The sequence below is a fragment of the Alligator mississippiensis genome, chromosome 16 (assembly GCF_030867095.1).
Source record: "Alligator mississippiensis isolate rAllMis1 chromosome 16, rAllMis1, whole genome shotgun sequence".
Classification (NCBI taxonomy): domain Eukaryota; kingdom Metazoa; phylum Chordata; order Crocodylia; family Alligatoridae; genus Alligator; species Alligator mississippiensis.
The window spans coordinates 27,794,568-27,821,384 of record NC_081839.1 but is presented as its reverse complement, the minus strand read 5'-3'; the positions used below and the strand labels follow the sequence as shown (position 1 = coordinate 27,821,384).

Sequence of the window (26,817 nt, the reverse complement as noted above, 5' to 3'; positions counted from 1 at the left end):
CTGTTGTCTGCTTAGTACCTTGATTTTTCTTCTGTGGTCAACTGCATAGTATTTGCTTTGTAACTTGAGGGTTCTCTCTCTAACTGGGCCAGAAACAGTGGTGGGGAGGCAGCTGCCCAAGGGCTGCTAGCAGATGCCTTGACAGCAGGGGGGATTTAGCATGTTTCAGGGCTTCTAATAACTGTCCACACAAGCTTGCTCCAATTTAAGCAAACCAAATTGAGAACTGATTTTATTCAGCTGATGCTACATCTATAGAAGAGCTCAGAGCTATGGTTTAATTATGGTTCTGAGAAGCTGCTTTCTTTTGAGGGCTCTGTTAGTCTTTTTAAAAGCAGCATTTGGAGACTGCAAGTTCAAGTGCATTGTATTTCATAGGCCTTCTCTTCGGGTCCCTGGGATAAAAAGCCAGTTGCTGAGCCGTTGAGACTGGGGATTTGGATGCCAAGTTCTGAGTGGATAGAAAGAAAAGAGTGTGATAAAGAACGTGCTTCCATTCATCACTCTATTCATTTGGAGCCAGCAGGGTGCATACAGGGCAAGGTAGAGGGAGTGCATTGCAGCATGATCATGAAGCACAGCCCCTACCACATGCTGGGCAGCTCTGTTGCAGCAAGGAGTCTCTGGTTTCAGAGGAGACTCGCATGCAGGAAGGCAGGATGCCATATGGGTGAGGGGACTGGAATCTGGCTGCCTGGGTTTCTAGAAACCCTCCCATGTGTTTAGTCTCTGAACTTGCATTTAATGCTGTGATTAGATTTCTGAGCATCTAGTGTGTTCTCCAGCCATGTGAATGTCAATGGTCCTGCTGGATTTTATTGCAGTCTAAAGCATAGGAGGCTGCTCTTGTGCACCTTAAGCATGTGGATTTCAGGCCTGATGAGGTAACAAGCATGTCCAGAATTGGCAGCTTCTTCTCACCGGCTGCTGCAGTCAGGGCTGGCAGAGATGTGGGGGAGGCTGCATGTGGGGAGTAGAGGATGGGGCAGGTGAGGACTGAGGAGCAGTGGTACAGCTCTGGGAGGCTTGGACTGCAATAACATGGGGATCAGGAGTTGGTGCATCAGGGAGCTGGGGACAGACTGGGATGCTGTGGGCTTTTGGGGAGAATCCTGCATGCCCCCTGCCTGCTTGGTGCCGCTTTGCCCTTGTGTGACCACTGAGGAGCAGGTGCTGATCTCCCAGCACCTCTTAAGGAGCACTTGTGACTGGGATCCTATTTTAATATCTCCTGCCTGCTGCTGAGCATCCCCTAACACAATTTTGGGTAAGCAACAAAGGCTTGCTTGGTCCTCTGCAAAGCTCTTGCCTCTGGTTAAAAATCCCAGTTGAGAGAAATAAGGGCAGTACCTTGTTCCTAGTGAACACTGGGAAGAGTGATACGAGTCTATGATTCCCAGAACAAGTAGCAATCTGGTTTTACCTGGCCCCTCAGAGGAACCTTCCTCTTTGCATAGCAGAAGCCGGAAAGAACAAATAGTTTCTGCCAACGTACTTACTGCTTAGTACAGAGGTGCGGTGACAGAGCTTCAAGGGGATGCCGAGAACTACAAGAGCCCATCTTCAGTGTTTTCTCCAGTAGAGAGAACGGAAACAAGGAAAGCAGAAGCACCGGGCACATCACTCCAGCAATGAGCTCCAAATATATACCGGCGTGAATTTCTCTTCAATCTCTGCTTGAGAGTGAGCCTCAATTACATCTTCATCTTTAAAAAAAAAAAAAAAAATCCGGGCTTTATTTTAAGTAAGAACATTACTTACAGAACAGACTAACTTTTATTAGTAATTACACAGTTTAATTATGTAGAACTTGAAAGGGGGGGGGAGGGGAATCAGTAACATGTCAGGGGAAAATTGCCTGTTTCAGTAAATTAGAAAATCATATCTTTATTTTTCTTAACTCGGATTTACTGAAATGACTTCTTATTTTTCCTTTGTACCTCATTATAAAGCAGTTTGTAATTTGTCACATCGGGAGAAGGGCTATTTTTAGCTTTGAGTAAGTAACATTGAAATTGTGTCTGCCCATTTTGGACTTAATGACTAGAGCAGGAGACTTGGGGCCAAGGCTCCCTGAGCCTGTTCTTGGTTCTGCAGCTGGTTTTCTGTTCCTCAGCTTCCTTGGCTGTGAAATGGGAGTGATCTTATCTCCCTGGGCTGTTGTAACACTAAATTCCTTGACAGCTTGTGAAATGCTTTGACGTCACTGGGTGGAAGATGCTAGGGGAGGGCAGGTAGAAGAAAAAAAGGAAGATTAGTGGCATCTTTGAATTGTTTCCGCTGCCTACAGAAGAGATCGGGCACAGCTGGGGGGCTGGATCATTAGAACAGAGCAGCCTGCCCTGCTTTGTTAATAAGCCCCTTGCGCTTGCATAACACCTTTTAGCCAAATGCCTTGGAGTCTTTTGCACAAAGGGCAGATTGTGCTCCCAGGGCCTGTGCTGCTCCTAGCAGCTGAGTTCAGAGGCACAGTAGACAGCAGAGCTCGGCTCTAATTAAATCAGCTTCTTGCAGTACCTGTGAAAGGCACTAGAACTATTCCTGCTTGGAGGAGGAGGAGGAGAGGATGGAAGCAGAGAGGTGAAGGCTGGCTCTTCCTGGTTTGGCTTCACAGTCCAGATGGTTCTGCATTTGAGTTCACAGGCACAGCTTAAAATGATTAGGGCTTGACTGATTGTGGGAGTGACCCACAACTCCAAGCTGGGAATCAAGAATGCAAGGTACCCAAAATCAGAAAGTATTCTGGTTGATGGGACTCAGAGTCCATATTCCCTATGGGGTGCCTTCATCCCAGAAATCATTCATGTCCATTCGTTTCATACCCGCCTGGCTTTGTTTGCTTCCATTTGCAGAAATTTAAAACAAAAGCCTTGGGAGTTGATCTGAGCCCCCAAGACCTGGAATAGACTCCCTCCAGAAGTGGTGCGAGCACCTACTCTGGACTCATTCAAGAATCACTTGGATGCTTATCTTGCTGGGATCTTTTGACCCCAGCTGACTTCCTGTCCTTGGGGCAGGGGGCTGGACTTGATCTTCGAGGTCCCTTCCAGCTCTACGGTCTAGGAAATCATGGGAAGGTCATAATAATCTGGTTATGTAGGTGTTTGGAGACATGCTTAAGATTGACAGAATGTTGAAGACTAAAACTCAACTACTATCAAAGCTGCATGATTTTCAGTGTACGCAGAAGGCGTTGCATGGTCCAAATCCCACAGCGCCTTGGCTATACATGAGAACCAGAACAAGGAAGGGAAGCTTACCACTGCTGTTTCATTGACCAAACCTAATGGAGTGCAAAAGTAAACCAACTTGTAGCTGGCTCGTTCACCCCAGGCGTTGGGAGTCTGTCTTGTCATATTTCGCAACTAATGAGGCTTCAGGTCTGCTGACTGCAGATCCTGTAGCAGCAATAGAAGGCACTTCTGGGCTAATTCCTCTCCCTTCCTCCTCGTGGCATGGCTAAGTCTGATAAGACCCTCTTCTCCTTCAAGAGTGAAGGGCAGGCCCTGGAAGGCTCCATAGTTTCCCTTGCACATTGTGCTTTAAAAGCAATCCTTTTTGCTAGGATAATCTATAAGCTTTCCTCACAGAGGGTCCCCTACATGCTCAGTAGCTTTGTGTCTCCCTGTCCTCCTCTGGGGCTGTATAGCACTGAGCTCTCAATAACCAGTGGCCAAATAATAATGTTAATAACCTCTCCCAGTTGTACAATATCAGCAGAATGAGTTTGAGGGCAGGCTTCAGCCCTTCCAGATTGTGTTGGACCGCTTCATTTCCTTACGGGGGACAAAATTCATTTTCGGGCGACACAAAATATAATTCTTCTCGGAGCTGATTAAATTGCCAACGTGTCTTCCTGGAAAGCGGGTTTAGCAGCTCCTGATAATTAGGAGTGTACTGTAATGCTGCCAGCCTCTTTAATCAGAAGGAGACTTGCGATCTGCACTGCAGTGTTTTCATGTGTTGTGACAATAGCAAGTTAATGCATAATGGGAGAAGAAATACAGAGCTGAAGAGTGCACTACCATGCCAGAGCCCAGGGCTGGGAGCGAGGAGGCTGTCTTAGACCAGCCATGCGGCTCACTGGCTGCGTGGCTTCCAGCTGGTTGTATTTTACCTCTCTACCTCCCTGTTCCCACAGGGCCAGAAGCGCTCACAGGAGAGTGGTGGGGCTTAATCACTGCGGCTAGCTTTTCAAAAGGGGCCACTGATCTTCGAGTGCTGCTGTTTCTGGGTGATGTGGGGGCAATCTGAGCTCCTGTGATTTCATCTGCTCTGTTGGTGCACTGTGGAGGGATCTCAAAGTATCTGAATAAAAACGGAGGCTCCTGACATTAGCAGCCAAACGCTGGGAAGTGCCAGCTGTCTTGGCTGAGAGCTTCTCTAGGGGAAGGAACTGTTAAGCACTTTTGCTATGGTGAAAGGGTTGTTGTATGTGGCTGTATTACACTTGGCGCTCGACACGATTGGGTAAGTATATGATGGTTCAGTGTAGCACGCCTGGCTCTGAAAGCCCATTTGAACGATGATGTTGCCTTGCATGGACTGCCGCCTTGCAGCAAGTGTCACGTTGGTCTGTCTCTGCCCCCTGCAGCTCCCCCCACCTTCACGGAAACTCCCCCGCAATACGTAGAAGCAAAGGAAGGCAGCAGCATCACTCTGACCTGCATGGCTTTTGGGAACCCCAAGCCTATCGTCACCTGGCTGAAAGAAGGGGACCTCTTGGGTGCTGGTGGGAAATACCAGGTAAGTTCTTGGCCTGAGGGGTGGTTGGAAATTTAACTAATTCTGCATCAGGAGCCTGACTTATCACTGGTGGGATGAGTTGCAGGGTCTTCTATTTGAGTGCAGAAGCAGTTCCTCCATTCATTCATTGGCTTTGTGTTGCATCGACTAGGGACCCCTGAGGCTGAGGGGAATCCTCCCCAGCTCCCTGGAGAGCAGATCTCGCTGTCAGTCTGGGGGTGCTGTTGATAGTTGTGACGCATCGCTATTCCCACATGGCTGCTTCGACTACAGTGCAGTCAGGGTCTCCGCAGAGACGGTCCCACTGGTCCTGAGGTTGCTGCTATGTCTGGAGCTGCTGATGCTGCCTCAGCATTTCCCTCCTCTGTCCGTTTCCTGGCTGCCTTAGCAATTCTGTTCCTCCTATCTGAGCTGCTGGAGGCAACCAGAGGGAACAGGGCGCCTGAGCCTGTCCCACTTGATCTTCCTCCCTCCCGTCTGTGAGAGCTGGGAGTGAGGTAAGCGGCTCCCTGCTCCAGAGCTAGGGTCTCCTTGCTCTCATTTCCCTTCCTCTGCCCGTTTTCCCATGCCCTCCCCCGTTCCTACTTTGGTTCATCTTCCTTCTGGCAAGGCTTAACCTGGGCAGAGGTGCCAGGCCCCTCCAGTGCTCTGCACCCCATGGCTTGAGATGCTTCCCCCAGTTCAGCTGCTGAGACTTACTCGATTTCTCTTCTCTCTGGATGGTGGCAGGAGGGGCTGAGAAGCGGGCTCTGGAGAAGATGCTTCGCTGCTAAACTCCTGATGTGCTAAACTCCACTTCCTTTACCCTGGGTGTAAATTGGGAATAACTGCCGAATTGCTGTGGTGGAGGGGAGAGTCGAGCCTTCCACCTTATTCCCCCTGCTACAGCAGGGCTAGTTAGAGACGGGCAATGCCTGATGCATCCCTGTGTTTGTTCATCTCCGCACGTCCATCTGTTCTGTGTTTGTTATTCTTCTCCCCCCCACCCCTTTTTTTTTCTCTTTAAGGTTTCCAGTTTTCTACTAAGTGTAGGCCAGAAATTGGAAGCATTAGTAAATGTGGAGGGTTCTCCTCTCGCTTTGCGTTATTCCTGCTCCCAGTCCATGGCTCGGCTGAAAATTTGCCTTGCCTCTCTCTCACGGCATTGCTTAGTGAATTTTCCTTCCTGGGACTAGCGTTTCTTGCCTGCTCCCCTCCCCTGCTTGTCTCCCTGTTATGATGCCAGGGTGCTAGTCCAGCTGCAGCTCCAGGTCTTGTCTGAGGTTGGTGCTGAGGAAGGGGACATTTTCATTCTGAAATATAGCTCTGGATGCCGCAGGTCCCTTGTGCAGCCTACCCCGGGAGCGCTTCTGGGCCTCTCCCAGCTCTTGAGCCTCAGTTGTTGAGACATGGACTAGCCGTGCCCCAGTGAAGTCAATGGGGAGTTGGTTTTTTTTCATTGATTGGGGGTGGGGGGCATGCTTGGGACATCATCCCTGGACTTCACATCAGGGTTCTTGCCTTTGCTGCCGGCGCTCCAAGGAGAGTTTTTTGTTTTTTTTTTCTCTTAGGTTGTGTGGGGACACGCAGGATTTGCATTGAATCCCCAAGTGCTCTGCTGCCTTGTGTCCCTTAGACTCAACGTGGTACATTAGGATCAAGGAAAGTGGGGGGTGTTTTCCCTTTCCCAGCAGCTTCACCCCCACCCCCCCCTCCTTGTCCCACGGAGCCAGCGTGCTTCACCCCAGCCAGCAATTCCATAAGAGTGGTAATTGGTAAATCAGGCATTGGAATCAGCACAGGCACTAATGAGAGTAATTAGGAATCATTTGTTACTAATTGAAATAGAAGGATGAGGCAAAGTGAATGCTGGGAGGGAGGCCGGCGTGGAGCAGAGTGGGGTGATGTTCTCGCTGTGTGAGGGGGTGCATTGCTGCTCATGTGCCTCGTTCTCCTCCTCGTGAGCGACTGAAGCTGTATCCTCCTTTCCCTGTTTCTCTGGGGCCTGGAGCTCAGCCCCTCCCCTTCCAGCCCTTGCTGCTGTCAGAGTAAAAAACTCAGCCCTGCTAAGCAGAGCATGGGGAAATGGTACCGGCTTGGTAATGGCTCTATGCAACGTTGTTGTCGATCACACCACAGCCCCTGTGGGACAGGCTTCTGCTAATGTGCCTGCCTGGAGGAAGAAGGGAGGAGCCACGGCAGTAAAGAAGGGGTTGGAAGGATGGCCCTGATGCATCTCCTCCCCTGCTGAGCAACCAGAGCTCCTGGCTAAGTAGTCTCTTACCTGCCAGAAGTTAATGAGAGCAAACAGCCCCCATCCTGACTTGGAGGGAAGGAACGAAGGGAGAACTTAGCTTGCTGTAGTGAGCATCAGTCCGCAGCCGCAGATGATGGATGATATCTTGGTCGTCGCCCACAAATACCTGCACGTGCCTGACTCGCGGCCGTCCAAGTCCTTACGTCACAGCCTGGCATAGGCTGACTGGGGCGGGTTCTGTGTTGGGAGTTGGTGGAGCTGGGCCAAGTTAAGCCTGAAAAGAATTTGGCCTCTCAAATTGCAGTGAAAAGTGCTGTGCTGGCAGCTCTGGAGAGAAGTCCTGTGACCCACATACAGCATGAGCAGGGCTGCACACGCCAGCGGACTTTGCCCTGGGGCAGTTCTCACCCTTTTGGGACTCGAGGCACCCCTCCGTGACAGTGTAGTGGCACCCAATGTCAAGAGCAGACTTAATATATTCCAGCGCTTACCTCCTTGCAGAGGCGTGGGGTAGTAGGGATGGGAGGCAGGCCTGGCAGAGACCGGCCTGAGCCTATGCTCATCTCCTTAAGCCTCCTGGCACTCCTTTAAAGGATCCGGTGGCACCCCAGCGTGCTGCAGCTCCCCAGCTGAGAATCGCTGCCACAGGGAGATCCCTCCTGGGGCTGAGTGTAGTTAGGGCAGGTTATGGGGATCAGACCGTTCCCAAGTCTAGAGCAAGCCCTTGATTTCAGGGTCTCTTTCCATAACTGTAACATAGGGATTGCCTGGAGGTTTTTTTGCAAAACTTTTTTGGTGAAACCTTGAAATAGAAATGTTTTGTGGGGATGTGCCTGTTTAGGATGTGTGGGTGTCTCTGTCCTTCCACAAAGTGGTTTGAAAGAGCTTGGTTTCCCCTTGCTGGGGAGCAGAACAGTTTTGCAATATTGGAGTTTTGTTGGATGGGAAAGCTATTTTGTGCCCAGCCCTGCTTGTGACCGGCCCTCCTTTTGGGGTGTATTCCTGACACTCAGCTGGAAGACCTGTTAGCTAACTTGGTGCCGCTTGGGCTTCAGCTTGCAGCTGCACATGGTAATCTCAGGTTGGCAGATGGGAAGAACTTGGTACCCTTGGGTCATAAAACCTGCTCAGCAGTGTATAAGACTAGCTCTTCTAATGCCACAGCCATAGCAGGCGTGGTCTGTGCCCTATGTCTGGGAGTGCCATGGTGAAGCACTCCTGCTTGTTCTCACCCTGTATGCTCTGACCCCCACAAATGAGGCAATGCAGCCTCCTTCAAGTGGCCCTGAGTGCATTCCCCATGCTGCTTGTAGGCTCTGTCTTGGATGTGCTTAATGGCATGCACTCAGGGCCATTGTAAGGCAGCTGTGTTATGTTATTTAGTTTCCAGGATTTGATGTGTGCGGAGTGGGAGTGAATGAGTGAGGCGTGCTTTGTGGTGAGAGAAGAATTCTGTCTCCATAGCGCTGTCAGCAGCGGGCTCCCTCTGGACTGATCTGTCAGTGGACCATCACATAACCCTTTTTCAGACTCTCATCACTATCCTATTGCTGATGGCCAGGGAAATTCTTCATTTGAGGCAGATGACAAGGCTGAGCAGTCTACAGTGAGCTCAGAGGTGTGCATGGCAGCCCAGGGCGAGTGAGTTTGAAGCAGCGCATGGAAGTAAGGCTGTAAGAGGGGGCAGTTGCTTTCTGCTTGGTTAGTGGGGTATGTGTCCAGGGGTCGTGAAGGGGGTGTTAGCATCTTGTTCTTGCATGCACTGAAGTTTCTCCCTCATGCCTGATCCCTAGGTAAGCGATGGGAGTTTGACTGTCATCTCTGTCAGCCGGGAAGACCGAGGCGCTTACACCTGCCGGGCTTACAGCATCCAGGGGGAGGCTGTGCATACCACTCGCCTGCTTGTACAAGGTAACTCATTTAACAAGAGGCTCCTGGGGGGGGGGGGGGGAATTCCTATTGTTGACGTGCTTCAGCTGAGTGTAGCTTTGAAATGAGAGCATCTCCAGAAAGGTATGCCAGGAACGGAGACATGCAGGAGAATCTGCACCGTTCAGCCCCATAAATGATCGTCTGCAGAGCCTTAATGGGTATTGACCGGAGGCAGATATTATGGGACCTCGGGCCAGGCTGTATCTCGCTAGCAGGGAGTTCCCATCCCTACGTTATCGTTGCCATCCTAAGCTGTGGGGGGAGAGAAATAGTTGTGTTCGGTTGTCTGTTGCTGATGTAGGTACAGAGTCTCTACAGGCTTCATGAGTCTGAAGGGTGAACATGAACATTGTCACGAGAAAGCAAGAGCTTGCTTTGGGCTGTGCATTAGGTTTCTAATGAAGACTCTTCCATGGGGTTATTGTACAGCAGCTTGAGAGTGGCAAGAGCAGTGGGTTGGGAGGCAGGACTGCTGAGGCTTGTTCCAGGTTTTGTCATGGGCTCGCTGCCAAGTAAACTGTCTTTCGAGTGTCAAGTAATCCCAGTTTTGCTCTCTGTGAAACAGGTGGTTCTCCTCATTTTAAGGTTGGATAGCTTAATGGGTGCACGTTTCCAAAGAGCTTTGTGAGCCTTAGGTAAAAAAAGACACTGCAAAACTCCTGAGTCCTCCACGCTCCCCCTCCCAAAGAAGTGAAGGAAGCTCTGGGTAGCATTAGCATTGTTGTTTAATTTAGGTATTCCCCAATTTTTTTTATATTTACTCCTCTGCTGTGGGAATATTGAAGGGTTTCAAGCAGCTTGGGGCCCTGTTGTGCTGGTGCCACGCAAACACATGATAAATAGTATTTTTATTTGTAAAGCATCCCCCACACTCCCACAAACACACTTGTGGTGTTAAGCAGCCATAAAAACAATTTCTCATTAATTAAGGGCACCCCGCCCCGAGCAAACTTGCCAACAGATGGATAAGCAAAAACAATAAATACATGGTCCCTGGCATCCTGCGTGCTTTACAGGCGGGTGTGGGCGGCATTTCCCACTACGTGCCTGGGAGGGGAGTGTGTGGCATGGGGAAGGCAGGGTTGCTTTGGGGTAGAGGCTGGGTTTAGCCCATCGTGTCTGGTCCACAGCAGGCTGCTGTGTGGCCTCTTGCAAGAGAGCTGTGGCCTTCTCCCAAACTTCCATTAAAAACCCCATCAATAAATAAACAAGGAAATTAAGCCCAAACCCCAGTTGATTAAATAACATCAAAGGATGCCAGCTTATCTGACCAGACCGAGGAATGCAACCTTAGGATTGATGTTTCGGCTTATAGCGAAGCCAGGAGCCTAGTGTCAGAGCAACTGGGCTGTTGGCTGGAGCAGGGTTTGTCCTGGGATTCACGGTCTCGTGCTTGTCTGTGTTGCACACTTCCCCATGGTTTTTCCTTCTGTTGGCTGGCATCATCTCCACTGTAGCCTGCAAGGAGAGGGTCCGAATCATCCCGCTGGGGCTCAGCGTCCCATTGCCTCTGCCCCATGCCCTTTGTGGGAGGCAGTATGCTGTGGTGCGCAGGCTACAAGCTGGGAGCCAGAACCCTTGAGTTTTATTTTTGGCTCTGCAACCGAGTCCCTTTGTGATGTTGGGCAAGCACACCTTCCCCGGGCATCTATTTCCCTGTCCAAATAGGTTTAATGGCACTTCCCCTCTTCTATGATAGACTTGCCTGTCTAGCTGAGGGGTGCATTAAGGTGAGGACCTATTATTGGGTTGCCCTAAGGACTCTGGTTAATGTGACACACAGTTGGACTGACTAGGTTTGAAGGTGGCAAAATCAGGAGGGTCCTCCAAGTGGCAGGAAGGCCGGCAGCTTACAACCTGCCTAGAAAATGGCACACAACACCTACAGGTTTTTAGTGTCCATCCTGTATCTTAAAGGAGCGTGGTTAAACTGTAGGGGGAGAAAAGGTGTCATCGTATCCTGGAATTTATCAGCACCCCCGGTCCAGAAACTTTTAAAAATTATAATATGCAGTGCATTTCCCCAACAGGGACAGCCTTGTGCTAGTAGAAAGCCACTGCCAATCTCCTAGCGTAGCTGTATTGAACCCGTGGTCAATAGAGCGCTTGGTGTTAAGGGAAGACATGGCTGATCACATGGTGCTGGTTCCTTCTCGTTCCCAGCTGCTGTATTGCATTAGAAGAGGCTAAAGACAAATAAGTACTTTCCTAATATTATCTTTCCCATAAGCAATTGCTGTAGTTGCCACAGGGAAGTTATGTCAATGAGAGAGATGACCCACTTCCATTTAGTCTCATGGCTCACATGTGATCCACATTACGAAAATGCTTGAGAACTTGTTTCAGACTCGCGTCCTTTTAATTCCTGCTGTACGGAGGATGTGTCACTGTGGGACGGAGCAGTCACTTTCCGGAGGGCTCCACGCTCGCTCATTAACGAGCGTTGTGTTGCTGCCGGAAAGGAACCTGCAGCCCTTGCCTGCTTAGAAAGAGCTGTGTGTGCACTTGTGTCTGCGTGGGGCACACAGCTGCTGTACGAGTGCCTAATGGCTCCGAAAGCCTTTCACACCACAGAAAAATCCACTTAATTGGGACACCCCAGTGGATGGCCTGTCATCCTGATTAAGCAGTTGTCCCAATTTTTTTTTTTTAACAGAGGTGTTGATTGATTGTTTAAGAAGCATGGAAAGATTTTTAAAATGCCATGAAGTGCTGTGTGCAATGAAGGCAACACATGCAGGGCCCTTTCCCCTGGAAACCTGCTTCTGTTTCCTTTGTGAGTCTGCTGGGTCAGTCCTTGCTGCAAAGGAAGAGAGCTTAGAATTTCACACCTATTGAGCCCCTGGGTGACACTCTGTACTTATACAGCTCTATCCACCTTCAAAGGGTTTAAAAGACATTAACTAATCCTTGCCACAGCCTGGGCAGGTTGCTGCTCCTCTAGTTTTTACCCCCAGGCCATAACTGCACTAGGAAAATGCCTTGTGTTAGCAGATGTGTTAAGCAGTATATGCTGGGGCACTTTTGTGTAGCTGATAATGGACCAGGAAGGCAAGGATGGAGATGAGAAACTGAGACTAAGTGATTTTTTTTTGCTCAAGCTGACCCAGTGGCAAAATCAGAATTAGGACCCTGGAGTCCTGACTTCCAGTTTTGCTCTGACTGTGGGATCACACAGCCTCATAACAGGGAATACAGTGCAGGAGCCCAGGGTGCTGGACTGCAATGCTTGGACTATAGAGAAGCATTCTTTCACCTTGGCTGGTGTTGGAGTTAGGAGCAACTGAGCTGGGTGCTGGAAAGATGCAAGGCTGAAGGAGAGGTGTGCATGGGGAGATGAATAGAGGGCACGGTGTCTCTTGCGGTAATGAGCAGTACCTTCAGCACGGCAGCTGCAGCAGATGTGTGGGTGTCCAGCTGGGTTGCCCCCACCAGGGTAGTGTGGCCAGAGCCCGTCTTGCTCAGGTGCCTGTGTTCCCTATCTCCTTTGAGCTCATCTTCTGCTCCTTCCCCTCTCCTCCATCTTAAGGACTGAATGTTTAGTTCATACTCTGAACTCTGCCCTTCTGCGGAGGCCTGGGGGAGGGTGGGAGAGCTGCTAGCAGAACATGCTGTCCTCCCATCCAGACAGCTTGGAGGCTTACGCTGCTTAAAGTTTAACCCTGTTCCAGGCCCACTTCCCCTCCCCTTTACTGCTGCTGCATGATTGTCTTACAACAGAGCTCACAGTCCCTCCCTGCTTGCTTTAAAGGTACAGCATCCCCTCCTGGTTTAGTGCTAGCTACCCTTTTATCCCTTTTTGTGGAGGGCCATGCCTGGACATATTTGCTCTGGAGCGAAGGGCTCTATCGCTGACCCAATTGTGTTGGCAGAGCTCTGGGTTGGAGCCAAGCTTGTGTGCACAGGGGAGCCAGTATGGCAGTCATTCAGGCCAGCTGGAATATATGGAGAGGTACCTGTTGGCGCAGATCAAGCGTAGCGCCTGGTCATGGATCACTTCTTGGCCTCTTGTGGGCTCAGATCAAGTTCTTAACCTGGCAGGGGAAATACCATGCATCTGTGTCCATGAAGGCAGTTTTCCTAAAGCACGCTCGGGGAGAACTGCTCTGCTGGTGTGGTTTAGTACCCGTCGAGGTGTAGCGGCTTTATGGAAGTGGAAGTCTTCTCTCTAGCTTGCTCCGAGGGCCTTATGGCTGAAGGCAAGCAAAACTCGGGGACATCCGAACCCCAAGCCTCCGGGCTTGGGCCCGCAAGTAGGATGCCCACCAAAGCTTTTGGGAACATCTGAAGCCCCAGATGGGGTGGAGGATGTTTGCCGGTAGCAGGGCCACTTACAGTTCTGGACTCTTGGATTTGGAATTACTTTTGGCCAATTTGGCCTGGGATACATAATTTAAAAGAAACAAAAAATACGGAGAGGGAATAGAGATGGAATTCAAGTGGCAGAGCCTGTGAGAGGAGGGAGCAGGATCCTGCCTCCGTCCAGAGAGGCTGTTTTGCAGCCTGTCCTTCCTGGAGCTGCCTGCATGTTCAAGTCTGTAAGCTTAGCACTGCCTTTCAGCTGCTGAAGTAACTGCTTGTCTCCTGCTCTCCCCCAGGACCCCCGTTCATCGTTTCCCCTCCAGAGAACATCACCGTCAACATCTCCCAGGATGCACTGTTCACCTGCCAGGCCGAGGCGTATCCGGGCAACCTGACTTACACTTGGTACTGGGAGGAGGAGAACGTCTACTTTAAGAAGTAAGCTTGATGTCGGGTCTCGGTCCCCTGGCTCAGGTTGAGAGCGGTTGCCGCTCTGCGGTCCGTGCTATACCTCCCTGAGTAGGAAAGGGAGCAGGGCTGCTGTTCGGGGCATCTCCATGTGCTGGATGGGTTACCCTTCCAGAGCGGCCTCTCCGGCTTGTGCCAGGTTGGTGCATCTTCCTGCGGTGCTAGGAGCACCACGTGCCTCCTGTCCCAAGCAGGGTGGGAGCATTCTGCCAGCTCCCTGCAGCGGACGGGGTGCACTCCCCTGGGGTAGGCTGGGGACTGCTGACCCCTCGCTCCGGTTCTCTTCTAGCCCTTCCACACATCTTTTCCCTTCTTTTTTTTCTCTTCTCTGCAGTGACCTGAAACTGAGGGTTCGGATCCTGATTGATGGGACTTTGATCATCTTTCGGGTCAAACCGGAGGATTCTGGGAAATACACCTGCATCCCTAGCAACAGCCTTGGCCGCTCACCATCTGCCTTTGCCTACCTGACAGTGCAGTGTGAGTGGAGACAGGAAGGCAGAGAGGCTTGTGAGCCTGGACTTCTCATGGAGAGGAATGGGCTGGGGCCAGTAGGCTACAGCATGCAATGGGAAGTAGGTGGCCTAAAAGTCAGTGTCAACCAGACCTAGAGGCTTTCTGGCTGGCTTTTCGGTTCAGAGATTTCTAGGGTCGGAAGAGACCTATTAGATCAGCGTGTCTGACCCCCTGCTCTGGGCAGGAAAGAGCGCTGGGGTCAAGTAACCCCAGCTAGGTGCTTGTCTAATCTCTGTTTAAACACCTCCAAGGTAGGGGAAAGCACCACCACCCTTGGAAGCCCATTTCATGTTTTGGCAACCGTCGCCATAAAGAATTTCTTCCTGTTGGTGTCACTGCCAGGGACTCTGAGTCAGGTGGTTGTGAAAGAAACAAACATGGAGCGGGGTTAAAATGATTTTAAAGTGGCATTAGACTGCTGGATCTGCTGAGACCTGGCTGGCATAGTCTTGGGGTTAATTACTTTAGATGCAGCAGTGCCTGACACTTGCCACATTGGATCAGACAACGGATGCTTTGAGTACATTGGATTGCCAGTATCTGGTATTTTAGAGGGTGGTTAATACTTCTGAGAAATCCCTGATAACAGCTCGCTGCAATAAAGGGTGGGTCAGATTCCCTCTGCCCTTCTGTATTGTGCTAGGCACTTCTGAGACTCGCAGCCCATGGTTGCTCTGAAGACTAGGGTTTTGACCCAACTCTCTGCCAGAGCTTTCCAATGTAACCAAAGACAAAGAAACTCAATTTTGCATTCACATACAGAATAGGCCAGATCTTTTCCCCATGGCCTGGGTTATCACTACTTTGCACCGTGTCTTGTTATCTAGGCCAGTGTGAAGGACTTTAAATACTACCTGACCAAAAGGAGAGTATTGTACACCCACTTGGCACTAGTGAAGATATTGAGACAAGTTGAAAGGCCAGCATGGTCTAACCCTCTTGTCTCTGGGAGCGCAGAATAGAGCTTACTTTGAGAGTCATCTCTGGGTAGCTCAGTGAGGCTCTGTCTTATAGGGATTTGGGTGCAGCTAAGATGGCGATGGAAGTTAGTGAAATGCTTCAGATTGGGACTTCTTTTCTCTTACCGTGTCTAGGCAGAAAGAAATATTACTGCAGCTTATAAAAGGCTGGACACTCTTTTTTCAGGACAGTGTCCAACTTGCCTGCTTATGGGACGAAATGCTTATTAACCTCGATTACTAGCAAACTGCATCTATTACGTGGGGATATCAGATGGTGACACCTGATACCATATGTCTGCCTATCTTTTTTTTTCATGTGTGTATAACTGTAAAACCCTGTTAGTGTTGCTGCCTCCTCTGCATATATTTGCATTTTGAAAATGTTAAACTCAAGCAGGTAAATGGTGTAAACAAAACGAAGAGAGCAGATTCTGAAGGGAATGTTTCTCCACCTCCCAGCATCTTCACATGCAGCATCTCTGCTCCTCCTACAGCTTTTTGCAGTAATGACCCAAACTGCTACATCTTGCAGTACTGACTGTGCCCTTATTTTACCTTATTGCTATTAAAACCCTGAAGTGTTTTGTTTTAGTAAGTGGAGGCAAAAGTTGGAATGAAGCCGTGGGCCTTAAACTCTGTCCTGAAGGCCAGCTGATTCTGGAGTAGGATACTACTGGTAAATGTGCTCTCAGGAACAGCCTTCTATGGGCAGGGAGTCTACTAGATGGTCAAATGGATTTCCAGGGACTAAAGTAGGGCAGAATGAGATGACGCTTGGGCTCCAAAGTCTACTTAGATATCAAATAAGTATAGCAGGATCTGGTGCATTTGGCTGTTACTGAACCAGATTCGACGCCAGCCAGTGAGAAGTTTTGGGCTGTGGATCCCTTCACTAATCCATTGAGCCATCCAGTCTGTCTTACTACATTTCCTTGGAGTATGGAGGGTAGAACGATTCCACACACGCACAGGTTTTCCAGTCTGTTCCAGCATCGCAACCAGAATTGCATGACTTTGGTAACTCTCATTGGTGGGCTGGAGAAAATGACTGGTGTTAAAATGTCCAAGGTAGGAGGTTGGGGAAGTAAAACTTTTTCTATACCCAGCCCCCACCCCTCCCAACTCCCTACATACACCAACATGGACTTCAGTTCTGCAAATAGCAGTGCCCAAAATTCATGGAGAGAGAGAGTTTTTTCTGGCTGTGTTTGGGAGTCAATAGCATAAGGTCTTGTATGGACTTTAATAATTCAGTTTCCAATCTTCAATATCTCTCCATTTTACCTTCTTGCTGTTGTTTTTTCTCTTGTGGCAGGCCATCAAACATACAGGAAAAAAGAGACCCCCAAACCAGCATAACAGACTAATTCTTTCTTATCAGCTTTGTATATGTTGAGATCCGTCACAGAAAAAATTCCCCCCCCCCCACCACCCCATCACTTGTCCTTGACAATAGCTGGATCATAACATCACTCTGAGTTTATTTAGGGAAATAAATTGTCTCTTCCTCTCTGCCTAACCATGCAGAGAGGCGGCATGGGGTCAGGGAGGAGAGTATAACTGAGAATCAGACAAGTGATTTGGTGACCAGATCTCCAAGAAGAAAAAAAATTAGTGTTTTGTATGCTGCTGCTTCAGGTGGGGGCCTGAAATAGCTAAATAGCATCTCCAAAATGCTGGACGGGTGGGGGCATATGGGCCCTTGATGTAAGTAACTTTTGCAGAAAACTCCTTTTCCTTTGGAGTAGTTTAGTTTCGGGTCCACTCAGTTCTTGCCTTTCTGCTCTGTGGAACACCCTGCACGTCCCACGTCCACTTTCATTTCAAGTGATTCACAAAAATGGGCTTTCGTCTCTTTCTAAACCTTTGTGTAGTCCCTTCTGTGGCAGCTGCAGAGTAACATTGTTTTTGTGGATCTCTGCTGTAATTCTCCCTTGAAGAAGAGGCAGAGGGAAGGGGGCCTGATGTCTTGAAACTCCCAACTTGACTTGCCCCTCTGTTTTAAAATGCAGGAGCCACCAGTTGGCTCCTGATTTACACTCATAATTTTAGGATGGAGACTCCATATGTGAAGTTGGAGGATAGAAGGCTTGATCCAAAGGCGGCTGATATCCATACAAAGACTCCCATTGGCCTAAATAAGCTTTGGCTCTCTGCACATATGTGAGAATTGGGACTCGTGGTCCTTTGGGATCTACTTTTTGGCTCGGATTAATTTGCGGTGTGACATTAGGCATTTCACATGAAGCCCTCTGTGCCTTGAATGCCACACTTGGAAAATGGTTTGTCTGCTCTTTCTATTCTGTGCTTCAGTCTGCATAGAAGGGCTTGACCCTGTAGCATGTCAGCTAAGTTACAAGGGCAAAATCTCACGTCTACAAGTCGTGGTCTGAGCAGATGCAGCATGTTCACGTTCAGAGTTTGCGTGAGGTTAATGCTGTCACTGTTTAGATACATTTTCAAGATGCCTTGTCTTCTTTTGTGTTGAAGCCAATATCTTTAAAAGAACTGGGTATTTTTTTGCTTCTAAAAGAAGTTTAGAGTTCCCTCCCTCGCCCACATTTAATTTAAAAAAAAATATATATCTCCTAGAAATCTGTTCTTTGGGTTGCTGGAAGACTCGTGTGGGTGGGTGAGAATCTCAGCCATATTGTGAGCTTTTGCATCTTCTTTGAAAGGGTGGAGATGTTTAATCTTTAACAGAGAAATCCTTTCTCCTGAATGTTAATAGGACATTGAGTGATTCCAGAAACAAACAGCAAGCAAATAGTTTGCAATAACTTGCCTGAAAAATTCTTTACGTTCTTAATTGCTCCAGCTTTCATTTCTTTGAGGTTCTGGTACTGGGACCCTTTAAAAAGTTCTCCAATTAACTAAGGTCACTTCCTAGGCTAGAATTTTTGAGGCTTTAAGAAATAGAAAGCAAGCCTGGATTTTCCCTGTTCTGTAGTTTTTGGGTTTTTTTTCCATGTCACTGTTAGCTACAGTGCGTGTGCTGGGCTCTGAGCTCTCTCCGCAGAGCATACTTCATTGTAGGAAATTTTCCCTTTCTTGATCCAGTAGTTTTTTTGTGAGCCACGAGGCCAGATTGGTTGAAAACAAGTGAGAGATCTAGGACCTTCTGGACCAAGAGGGAGTTAAAGCAGACACGGGGACGAGACTTATGTTGTATATGCACTTTTAAAGAGAATTTTCCATGGGCCTAGGCTAGGCTAGTAAAAACACTGCAACATTTATACATATGCTTAGTATTATAATGGATTTAGAGAGCATGATGGGCCTGAAGATAAGTCTTTAGCATCAGGGGATAATGAATGCTGCAGGATTAGCGTTTGGGTTTTGAACTCCATTATAGCAATGATGTTGACTCTTTCGCACCAGGGTGCAGTAACAAAAGCCTGGAATTTCCTTCATGTTAAGGGAAGGGAAAGGTTAGCCTATTTTCCGCACGATAACTTTATCCTGCTCTACCAGATCCTGCCCGTGTGGTGAACATGCCACCCATCATTTACGTTCCCATTGGGATACATGGATACATCCGCTGTCCAGTTGAGGCAGAGCCACCAGTCACCATCGTCAAGTGGAACAAAGATGGACGTCCCCTGCGAATCGAAAAGGTAAAGTGTTTCCAGAACTGCCCCACTATTCTTTGGATAAGCACCGAAGGCACCTAGAAGGGTCTGATGATGTGACCGCTGGTGTGGAGTGAATGGGTCAGGTCACAGGGAGCTGCAGGGGAAGGTACATCCCCCTCAACCCTGCCTAGCTCCTGTCTAGGTCACTTAAGATGACACGGTTTCCCTGAAACACTCTGGTGCTGCCACTCTCCTTACAGATGTCTCCATCATGCGTACGTGGGATGAACCACTCTGCTTCCTCACTTCCCTAGTTCTGTCCCCACGCACCTGCTGCATTCACTTCTGCTGTGCCGCACTGAGAACTTGCAAGAGGAAGAAGAGAATCTGGATCGCTTCCCCCACGTGCCCCTGGAAGGGGAGCTGAGGGCTGCCTGAGGAGTAAGACAGCAGTAGACCCCATTACCGAGGCAGCACAGGGGGAAGCATGAGGGAGAACAGAGAAGCGAGCAGGGTGCGGAGGAAGACCGACTTGTGGCTGGTCTTTGTCTAAGAGCTACCCTACACGCGGCTGCAACCACTTCAGAACAGCTGGGTGGGAGAGGAACGAGGCAGTGGACATGGGCACCATAGGGAGTAGGTGGGAGAAAGGTTTGGATGCCTGTGGCAGTTCAGTGGGTTGCTCTTGGGAGGCAATGGTGGGGAAGATATGTGGCTCTTGGTCAGGTGAGAGCCACTCGGGCAAAGATACCAGAGGAACGAGTTTGGGAGACGGTTCCAAAAGCAGTTGATTCAGCATGGGCTGCTGTGGTGGAGATGGTGCTGAGATCTGGAGCAGAGGTGGTGTCGGGGAAAGGGCAGCTGGTATCTGCTGGCAAGCAGAGCTTGAAGTCCTTTCTTGCATCACTTGTAGTTCCTGTTGAGTGGGAAATGGCGAGGTTGCATGTTTCCTCCTCTCATGCTTCTCTCCAAAAAATGAATTGAATGGACAGGGTACTCCAGCCCTGATCCACCAAAGTACCCTAGTGCCTCAAGCACATGAGCCCATCTCAGTGAAGTCAACAGGACAGATTTGCAGAAAACTAAGAAGAGATGCAAGTGCTTTGCGGGGTCAGTTTTAAGTGTTCAAGCTCTAAGGTGCCAGGACTTGGATTCCTAAAGAGTCACGCCAATGAAATGCCACCTCCTCCATAAATTTTGAGACCACCTTCCTTTAATAGCATTCCCTTCACTGTTAAAGGAAAGTACTGATCTCTTATAGCAGAGGAAATCTCGCTGAATGAGAACCCTGAACGTAATGGAATTAAGTAGGGGAGAAATGCTGAAAATGAGTGGGAGAGGGGGTGTGGAAGATTGTGGAGGCTGTAAAGGAAAGCGCTTCTTCAAAACGGAGGCAAACGGTGACAAATGTGTGTTAACTGAAGGAAGCAAACCTGAAAAGGAGAAGCAGAGGGAAGGAGCAGAGCTGGGAAAGGTGTGTGCTTGACTCCCTAGATAATATGTGAATTCACTGTTTGGTTCTGCCTAGCAATAAACCTCATGGCCCTGAAAAATATGTACCCTGCATTGACTGAAGGGGGGGGCTTCCTAGTTTTTGTGGGGATTTTCAACTGACACACCCTGTCTTTTTTGCAAATGTTGTCGAGCACGTGCTGCAGCTCTTTGCAGAATCCACCGTTCTCACCAAGGGAGGAAAAAAAAAGACTCAACTGTGTGTGGCAATTAAACTTGGACTTGGCACAGAGTCCTTTGATCTAAGTTCATTTATCCTGGGTCCTAGTATAAAGCTCGTGGCTTCTACCTATGCAGTGTCTGAATTTCCTGAACACAGCATTAATATCACTATAAACGCAGCAGACAGTCAAAAAGCCCGAGGCTGAATCAATTCAATCTTCACAGGTTTGCTTAAGCTGTGTAGATTGACCTGATTGAGTGAGTGAACAGACGTTCACTTTTGATTCCAGAAATGCAGGTGCATGCCTGCAGTGGCCCAGGCTCGGAGCCAGAAGCATGCCCTCCTGCTCGGCTGGAACAGACTTTGGGCCAAGGCTAGCCCTCCCAACCTGCGAGGGGAAGTTTGGGGGGGAGGTGCAAAGCATCCTGGGATGCTCAGGGACTGAGTTTGTTACCAGATTTAATATTAGACTGCAGGCAGTGGCACTGAATTCATAAATGCTTGAACAAGAATTTCATAGTCCATTCTTTGAAGAGAGCATTCACTGAGCACAGCAATTTGCAACTTCAAGCATATAACAAGCAGACAATTTCACCTAAGCCAAGATATAGCCCGGTAAGGCACAGTCACAGCACACACAACTTTAAAATGCAATATGATAAATCAAAAAGACAACAGAAAATTACCTTGGCTCTGTCTCCATCGCACTTCTGTGATGATTGTGCCAGGTCTTAGCCAACAACTTCACTTGAATCTGGAGGGGATCTGGGACAGCAGTCCAATAAATTTTGATTTTAACTTAAATCAGTTAAGTCTGATACTATATCCATGCAGATGTATTGTAAACTTATTTCAGCTGTTCTCAGAGTAGTTGTTTTGCTGAACTTTTGTTGCGTTACAAATTTGGACCAGTTTCCGTCGTTTGTACCAATTTATGTGTAGTGTCTGTCCCTAGCTGGTATCACTTAGGGCTGCATCCACACTGCACATTCAGGCATTTCTCTCGCTGCAACCTTGCAGCACAGGTGTGGTTGTTGGGGAGGGTTGGTTTGACCCCTAGAGATCCCCACAGCAAGTGGGTGTGTTTTCAATAAATTGCAGGAGTTCAACCCCACTTTTTTTCAAAATCCCTTGGTGCTGCTCAATGCCTTGCACAGTCTCCCACAAGGCACAGCTTTGGTGGGAATGGACTGGTGCGTGTCCAGTTGTAAGTGCCACTCTAATGTTAAAGTATTATACTTGGAGGTAGGATAGAACAGTCCAGGAAAGGAATGGGTAGCAAAGACATGCAACACCATTGGTATGTGCATTACCAGGGTCTGAGTGGTTCATTTATCTAATGTCCTTGCAGTCAGGGAGAACTCGCTAGATGGTACAGAGGAAACTATGGAAGTGGTGATCATGGGAGCAGATACAAGTGGACCTTGGAACTGTAACTTGTATATTTAATTGTTTACCTCCTGGTATCTTGTCTTTTGCCTTCACTCTCCCCTCGCATTCCTTTCAAGGAAGCAAAACAGATCTGCTGTTGAGCTTCTGCTGCAATGGCAGATGAGCAGTGGCACCAGGTGTGCAGCTGCTAGTTGTCCCCAAGAACCAAAAGTCCATGGTCATCTGGACGCAGCCTAGCAGACTCGCTTTATAGGAGGATGAAATAAAAAGGCCGTCTTGAAGCCTTGATTCTGCTATAACCCTAGTCTAACAATCCAAGCAAGGATGCCAACCTTTAAATATTGAGTGTGTATATATAATGTTTAAATGTTTAAAGTTGTGTTTAAAATGTAAAGTTTTTAAAAATATTTTGTTCAAATTGAAAAGAGATTATAAAACACGTTCTAGACGCTCTGCAGTCTCTGGCACCAGTCTTCCATGCTGGGGGCAACTTGGGTAATGTCACTTCCATAGGATGGCTGCTGCCAGTAGAAAGATGCTTGGATATGCCAGCCGTCGATTATAATATCGTTTTAGTTTATTCTTGGCTTTAAGGAACCATTGTAAGTTTATTAGCTTCTCTCACTTTTCTGCCTCTTTCAGATGGGGAATGCATTAATTTTATTGCCAAAAAACAAAAAAAAAACCCATTGGGGGAAGTGCTGGATTAATTTTTGCTGGATACAGAAATTGGTTGTCCAAAAGTCAGCTCTGAGTATAGGAATTGGTACTATAAGCTGCTCCTTTCTACCTTGCCTCTGCCTCTCAAGTTTGCCCTGTCGGATTTATGTTACTGGGCCTGAGAAGTTCCTTGTTTGGGCGTATCTAGTGTTTTTGACCTCTCCACAGAGAACAACAAGGAAGTCTAAATGTGCTGCTTCCTTCCTGATGGCAATATAAAATAGTGTCCTACCAACTCTCTCTGTAAAGTCTTTGAGAACTACTGACGTGGGCTGTGTTCAAATGTATGCCCAAAAGAGAAATGTTCTATATACCGTTATTACAGCTAGCAACTCTAACCACAGCAACACATTCATGCCTCTTGGCTGACTAGCCATCCCACTTAACAGAATGATTGCAAACATTTAAAAAATGTGTTTTAAAAACCAGAAGGCTCAAAAAAAGACTTGTTATGAGAGTGCTAGGTAAGAAACCATTGTTCTGCATGTTCCTGACAATGTCTCTTTAGAACATAAATTCCTTGAGGTAGTGTCATCATCTCCTTGGTTAAAACCCTCTATGCTAGCTGTATCAGTAGCTGTTTGAAAAGGAAACACACTGATTACGTGGCATATGGCATCTTGCTAAACACTTAACACAAGTTTCTCAAACTGGTGCAAGGGATTGAGGTACATGCTTTTTCAATTTAACAGCATTGTGTGTCTGAATCTTCTGTGCTGTCTTTGAAGAGCTCAACCTTGACTGTTAACTCGCCACCAGTAGCATAGTGATGGGCTTAATTATTTTGGTGCCAGCTGTCACCAAGTAAACACGGTACAAATAATCTCTAGTTGTATCCTTGTCAACTCCTGTCCCTTCCCATACTCTTGCGCCCAGTTCCTTATCTGTTGATGTTCCAGTGGAGGGTTAGTTCAATAAAGAGCTCCCCTGCCTTTTGGTTGCAACACAGTTGCTGAAATGGATTCTGGCAGCTGTCGTGTCGGATTCAAACTCTACTAGGGTGCTGACTCAGAAACACGAGGACCACTGAGGAAAGTCGAGAGAGCAAGCACCATGGCTGCAGCAGTGGCACACTTTAAGTGTGAACAGACTAAATTATTCTAAGTTGGAGAGAGCTAACGCCCCATACACCAGCTGACACACGGTACCTGTTTTGCATGTCTTCCATGGTCCAGTGAGGAAGTAGAAGCTGAGCTACCATAACTTACCCATTTCATTTGGGGTGGATTACTGCATTTTGGCTTCTGGTCATTGCAGGCCAGAACAGCCACACACAATATTACCGTGGGTCAGCAGAGAATAAAGTGCCCCCTTAAGTCAGTATAATCATTTTGTCTGTCCGTGTCCTAAGGGGGAGGAACTTATAGATACCGAGATAAATTTGTATGGAGTAGTCCTACAATGGAGGTGCTGGCAGCTCCCTTGCTTGGCACAATAGATTGGAGAAAGAAAGGCTACTGACTGGGGCTTCTGCCAATCCTTCACTTGGGCCCTGTAAACATGGTATAGTAGGGGTACCATATTTACTCAAATATAAGATGGACCCCCCCCCCACCAATAATCAGACTCTATATGTGGAAAACTTAAATTTGTGTGGTTTTCCAAGTATAGAATGATTATCAGAGGTTTGTCTGAAATGTGTACCCCTCCCCCCCTACAGTAGGGAAAATAAATTGGGTGGGGGGGGTCTGATAGCCCCTTTTCCTTCTAGCCTCTCCAACATTTTTCCACCTGCAGCCCTTCCCCCCCCTTCCATACTATCAGACCCTGCTCTCCCTAAACACGTGGAAGTGAGGAGGAAATTTGAAAACACGGACATTGAAATAAACACACCTGCAGTGATTTGCATACAGTACCCATAGATTTAATCGATCCAGAACTGATGCATTTTACCTTTTATGAAACTTGCAAGTTTTAGTACAGGTACTTCATAAAAACACTTTTAAGCAGCACTTGGGCACCTACTTTATATATAGTACAACTATACGTGATATTAGTCCAAAGGGGAATGGATTATGATTTACCATATAGTTCACTGGGAGAACCAGTGAGCAGAATCAACGGCATTTCCAGCCAAAGTGACCCTACAGCTCAGCATTGCTCAGTATATGTGTGTATTCCAGATTCCCTTCTAGCCCCACCCCACCCACAAAGGGGCCATGTGCTGTTTAGTCCCCACTCATGATTGGCACCATGTGTTATTGTCACTAGTCCATGGATCCTCCAAAAATTGATATGTAGATGACATAGGGGAACTTGATTTGGCTTTACCTCATGGAGGGCAGAGCCATACTAATCATATCTAACAGGCTAAGAGAGGGGCTGACAGAGGGATTCTAGGTGAGCTGTTTGGGGCCCTGTTTGGTGATATTTGCCAAATATTTAAGGCTGGTGAAGAAATGAGATTCATTGGAAATAAGAAAGAAAGTCACAGCACAGCTATGAGAATGAAGAGGGAGTTGAAATCCATGCAATGTAGTGGCTCACCATGACTTGAAATATAGTAGGTTCTGAGGGAGGGCTGCACTCTGGCCACTCCCATGTATTTTATTCAGTTGGTTTGAACTACCTTATCCTTATGGAAAAGAAATAGAAGAGCTAGGGGAAGGAGGTGTGGGGAAGCAGACAGAGAGAGGATAAGTTTAGGATGTAGGGAAAGGTTGTATGTATGTCTTTGTGACTGTGATGGTCATGTGGATGTGGGTGTGTGGTATGGCTGTTGTGATGGGAATATGTATGATGTAATGTATCAAGCACTTCTGGTAGCAAAGGGAGGATGTCAGGGCTGGGTCTGGCCCTCCCAGTGCTGGCCTGGTGGTGTAGCATCTCCAGACCCAGTGCCAGATCCCAGTGGAAGAAACACCCACCCGTTTGTGGGTTTTGGTTTTTTTAAGACCACGTTTGCCCAACGTGGGCCATGTGGTTTGTAGTCCTGCTCAGTGTTGGCTGCATTTAATCAGCTTCCTAGCTGGTTTCTCTTAATGAGCACATGCTGCTCTTGACAGCAGTTTAGACAGGCAGTGCATTTAATGCAGTTTTCTTGTATGTGAATATAAGATGAATGGCATCTGTCCCTATGCTGATTGGGAGGAAAAAAACCTTGTCTTGTATTTGAGTAAATATGGTATTTCTATCTCTGAAATTATTTTTTTTCTGAATATAAAATTAATCATCTGACCCAAGTAGTCTATTCTGGCCTCAGTGCCCTGGAGGAATAAAGCTATAGGAATAAAGGTGATCTTGAATGCTTCATAGCACAGAGAGCAGCCCTCTGGATGTTCCTTGCTGAGTATTGGCTTCTGAAGGTTTAACAAAGAAATTTGTTGAGCCGGCTTGTTTTATGCCAGTCTTAGGGAGGAACATGGTTGATTTGTAACTGTCCTTTAAGGTCAGATGGTACCATTATACTCATTTGGGTGACATCTTGGTAGTGCTTTTTCATAATCTAGTAGTATATTCAGGGAGTTGAAATGGAAAGATCCTGGAATGATAGAAGGCTGGTAAGTAAGAGCAGAGATCCCAGTTTGTGACCATGGAAGTGCTATTTAGCTCGATTTCCAGGGGGGGGGTCCCATGAGATGGGGCTGCAGTTTAGATGCTATACTGCTTCTGGACATGTTTCCAAGGTGACGTATTAGTAATGGGAAGGAGGTGTCTTAGAGACCCATAGTTTCTAGTGCTGCTCATGCAGGGCCTTATTATCGTGCATAAACTTGAGAACTGAATAGCACAGGAGCCAAAATGCTTCAGACAACTTTTAGTTAAGGTTCTGGCACTCAGGATGCTCCATAACTACTCCCTCTCGCTTGCCTTTGCAGTATTCTGGGTGGAACGTGATGGAAGATGGATCAATCCGAATAGAGGAGGCAACGGAGGAAGCTCTCGGCACTTATACCTGTGTGCCTTATAACGCCCTGGGTACGATGGGCCAGTCCCCCCCTGCCCGACTGGTGCTGAAGGTAATGTGTCTCTTAGATCTCTTCTTATTCAGAGAAAATGTTCAATGTTTTCTCAGTTCAGTGGGATGATTTTGTTCCTAAAAAAGAGTTTTTTGGGGCCGAGGGTGCAGTTGGTGCTCCACTACAGACGTTTTATTGCGGTTTGTGTGTGTGTGTGTGTGTGTGTATACACACACACAGGGCCATCCCTTGTGGGGGGGGGGAATTGGGGCAACCACCCGAGCCCCCGTGCTTCGTGGGGCCCTGCAGAGCCGGACAGAGCGCTGCGGCTACTCCGCGCTGCTACTGGCTTCACATCCGACTGCTTGGCACCCCCTCCCCTCCACTGCCGAAT

At 48.0% G+C, this 26,817-nt stretch overlaps 1 protein-coding gene and 1 long non-coding RNA gene across 9 annotated transcripts in view; one reads left to right on the top strand and one right to left on the bottom strand.

Annotated features, from left to right (window-relative positions):
- The window catches only part of IGSF9B (immunoglobulin superfamily member 9B), a 98,066-nt gene that overhangs the window by 28,648 nt on the left and 42,601 nt on the right, over positions 1-26,817 (top strand). For 6 of the 8 annotated variants that reach the window (XR_009457941.1, XM_059719797.1, XM_019487285.2 and 3 more), the window contains exons 4-9: positions 4,595-4,746; positions 8,776-8,893; positions 13,513-13,654; positions 14,019-14,164; positions 18,637-18,779; positions 26,343-26,483. Coding sequence is in view for 7 of the 8 variants with exons in the window: in XM_059719797.1 (XP_059575780.1) it covers positions 4,595-4,746; positions 8,776-8,893; positions 13,513-13,654; positions 14,019-14,164; positions 18,637-18,779; positions 26,343-26,483 (842 nt within the window). In the remaining variant the exon portion in view is untranslated. Of the gene's footprint in view, positions 1-4,025; positions 4,471-4,594; positions 4,747-8,266; positions 8,648-8,775; positions 8,894-13,512; positions 13,655-14,018; positions 14,165-18,636; positions 18,780-26,342; positions 26,484-26,817 lie in introns of those variants that run through there. The other 2 variants (XM_059719800.1, XM_059719801.1) reach the window with 2 other exon arrangements.
- LOC109283123 (uncharacterized) lies at positions 200-7,187 on the bottom strand. The gene is made up of 3 exons (XR_002090185.2): positions 7,010-7,187; positions 1,500-1,706; positions 200-451 (listed from the first exon to the last, which is right to left on the bottom strand). It is a non-coding gene; the product is annotated as an uncharacterized LOC109283123 (long non-coding RNA).